Source organism: Chrysemys picta, unplaced genomic scaffold (assembly GCF_011386835.1).
Source record: "Chrysemys picta bellii isolate R12L10 unplaced genomic scaffold, ASM1138683v2 scaf3392, whole genome shotgun sequence".
Lineage (NCBI taxonomy): Eukaryota > Metazoa > Chordata > Testudines > Emydidae > Chrysemys > Chrysemys picta.
Genome location: NW_027056094.1, coordinates 1890 through 5000, shown reverse-complemented (window position 1 = coordinate 5000; position 3111 = coordinate 1890). Strand labels below are relative to the sequence as shown.

The 3111-nt window shown below is 43.9% G+C and overlaps 1 protein-coding gene across 1 annotated transcript; it reads right to left on the bottom strand.

Moving 5' to 3' along the window:
* Positions 1-992: 992 nt before the first annotated feature.
* Positions 993-2027, bottom strand: LOC135980451 (olfactory receptor-like protein COR8). The gene has a single exon (XM_065580435.1). The coding sequence runs from the start codon at positions 1929-1931 to the stop codon at positions 993-995; it is 939 nt and encodes a 312-aa protein (XP_065436507.1). The 5' UTR covers positions 1932-2027.
* Between the last annotated feature and the right edge of the window lie 1084 nt (positions 2028-3111).

The window sequence follows — 3111 nt, the reverse complement described above, 5'->3', positions numbered from 1 at the left end:
AAAATCTATTCCTTCCAAGCCTAAGTATATACGATAACACTGGTTAAGAATAGATGGATATAGCACTAGTATGAATACAGATGTGATCAATATAAAGACAACTGCATAGTACTTCACTCTAGAAGGAAAAATCAAATGCATAATACAATGTGGGGAATAACTGGCTAGGAGAAGTACTGCTGAGATGGATCTGGGAGTTCAAGTGGGTCACAAGTTGAGTATGAGCCAACAATGAGCTGCAGTTGTGAAAAGGGCTGTCTGGGGTGTATTACCAGGTGTGTTGTGTGTAAGACCAAGGCAGTGATTGTATGGCTCTGCTTGGCACTGGTGAGGCCTCAGTTGAAGTTCTGTGTCTAGGTTTGGGAGCCACGCTTTAGAAAGGACGTGGGCAAATAGGAGAGAGTCCAGAGGGGAAAAACAAAAATGACAAAAAGGGTTTACAAAACCTGATCTATTAGGAAAGTTTTAAAAAAATTGGACATGTTTTGTTTTGAGACAAGACAACCGAGGAGGGACCTGATAACAGTCTTCAACTAGGTTAAGGGCTGCTATAAAGGGGATAGAGATCAATTGTGGCAGCCCGTATGAGGCCCAGACACTAAAGAGAGCAAAAGCGTTGAATTCTCATAGTGCAAGTTACATACTGAGCATTAATTAAAGCATCACATTAAGAAATTAAACCTAGAAGCAAGTTTATTTTATTTTTAATCTCAGATAACCTTGCAGGGCACCATTTCAAATAGATTAATGGTCAAGAAACAAGGAAAGGTGTCTATATTCCAACAGCCACATAATGACAGGACATTAGGTAACATTGTTCCTCTCAAGCAATTGTAAAACATAATTTCCACATGCTACAACAGTTCTTTGAGTTTCATTTAATTCTTGTAAAACATTTGTGATACACAAATCAAGACAGTAAGACATAGAGCATACTCCTACCCTTCTTCCAATTGTTCTTCTCAATTGACTGGAATTGTCATGGTGACAAATTAGCTGGGAATGTTTTTCCAGTCTATCACCCTCTTAAGAGCATCCTTAACCTCCTTGTTCCTCAGGCTGTAGATCAAGGGGTTCAACATGGGGACCACCAGGGTATAAAACACAGCCGAGATTTTCTCCTGTTCCAGTGAGTAGCTGGAACTGGGTTGTATGTGGCTTAAGCTCACAGGTCCATAGAACATGGTGACAGCTGTCAGATGAGAGGCACAGGTGGAGAAGGCTTTGCGCCTGCCCTTGGCGGAGCGGATCCTCAGGATAGAGAAGAGGATGTACAGATAAGAGATTATGACAAACAGGAGGGTGGACATGGCAATAACTCCAGAGAACGTTACAAGCAAAATCTCATTGATGTGGTTATCAGAGCAGGCAAGCTTCAGCAATGGGTTAGTGTCACAAAAGTAATGATTGATGATGTTGGGCCCACAGAACGACAACCTCAGCAAGCCACATGTGTGGGTCAGTGAGTTCATGAGCCCCCCTACATATGAGCTGGCCACTAGATGAATACAGACTCTCTTAGACATAACAGCGGTGTAGAGCAGAGGGTTACAAATGGCTACATAGCGGTCGTATGCCATCACGGCCAGCAGGAACCCTTCTGTGGTCACAAACACGACAAAAGAGAAGTGTTGGGCAATACAGGCAGAGTAAGAAATGCTTTTACTCCCCACTAAGAAATTCACCAGCATCCTTGGAGCGAAGACTGAGGAGTAGCAGAGGTCAACCACAGACAGGTTACTGAGGAAGAAGTACATGGGGGAATGGAGTCGGGGATCAACCCTGATCAACACAATCATCCCAAGATTCCCAACCAGCGTAAGAACGTAGATCACCAGGAACGCCGCGAAGAGGGGTATCTGCAGCTCCTGACGATCCGTCAGCCCCAGGAGTATGAACTGGGTCACCATGCTGTGATTGCCCTCAGCCATTTATACAGGGGTGCATGAAACCATACCTGCCGGGATAACAAGAGTGAGCAGCATGGAAGAAGGAAATTTCATGGCATGAATTAAATCTGAATGACACCGCCGGGCTTGAATGTGGGTAGTGAATATCTTACAGGAAACCAGCTGCCGGGATGTCTGGGAAGAGTTGGGATGGACCTTTAGATTTACACTCACTTTTTAATAGGGCTGAGATTTTCAAGGCTGTCTAGGAGATTTAGTCATCCAAGTCTCCATAAAATTGACTGGAATTAGGCATCAAGTTCCCCATAGGGAGTTTCCAGATTCATGTCCATTATCACAAATGTTCTTCAATGAAATATACCTGGCATGTGTTTGAGTTTGAGCTTGGTACTTTATATTGTCTGCTCACTGAGGGTAAATTAGAAAGCACTCATACTTTAAATCCTTCCGGATTAGGGTGACCAGACAGTAAATGTGAAAAATCGGGATGGGGGTGGGGGTAATAGGAACCTATAGAAGAAAAAGACCCAGAAATCGGAACTGTCCCTATAAAATCGGGACATCTGGTCACCCTATTCCAGATAATCCTTTTAGATGACTACAATGTCTGTTATGTCCCAGTCACTTGGTTACTACTGCTTTGTAACACATCCCCTGGCAGTGTTGCCAATCTCAAGCATTTGAAAACCATGAATCAGGCTTCCAAACATCATGCAATTGGCTTAAAATCTTGAGATCTTTAAAAAATAATACACACGGGGTTTAGAGATGGGGCAGGGAAGGATAATTCTGTTTTGTGCAAGATTTTTATTTTTCAGAATTTGGTTTAGGAACAAACCCACAGTTTTTGAAAAGTTTCTGAAAAAGGGAACGGATCCCTGGAGTCATGGACACTGACAATTTTGGATGTTCCCAGCCCCCAGGGCAATCAGCATGTGTGTCTGCTCCAAGGCCATGGACTCTGGAAGCTCTGAGGTTGCTAGCAGGCCACTGGGCAGGTTGCAAAGGAGCTGGGCAGGTGAACTAGCAGAAACCAGGCAGGATTCGGATGCAGGCAGAGTTTCCTCAATTCCATGGTGCTGCAGTGAAATTGGCCCTTCTTCACGAAATGTCCCAATTTCACTCAGTCAGCAAATTGCAACGGAACCATGTTTCTGGGCCCTGGAGAGAGTCACGTTTTCAAGCTTTTCTTAGCAACCCT

Bases quoted from the DNA above. Each gene is read 5' to 3' on its own strand.
- LOC135980451 (XM_065580435.1), bottom strand. From the start codon at position 1,931: ATGGCTGAGGGCAATCACAGCATGGTGACCCAGTTCATACTCCTGGGG.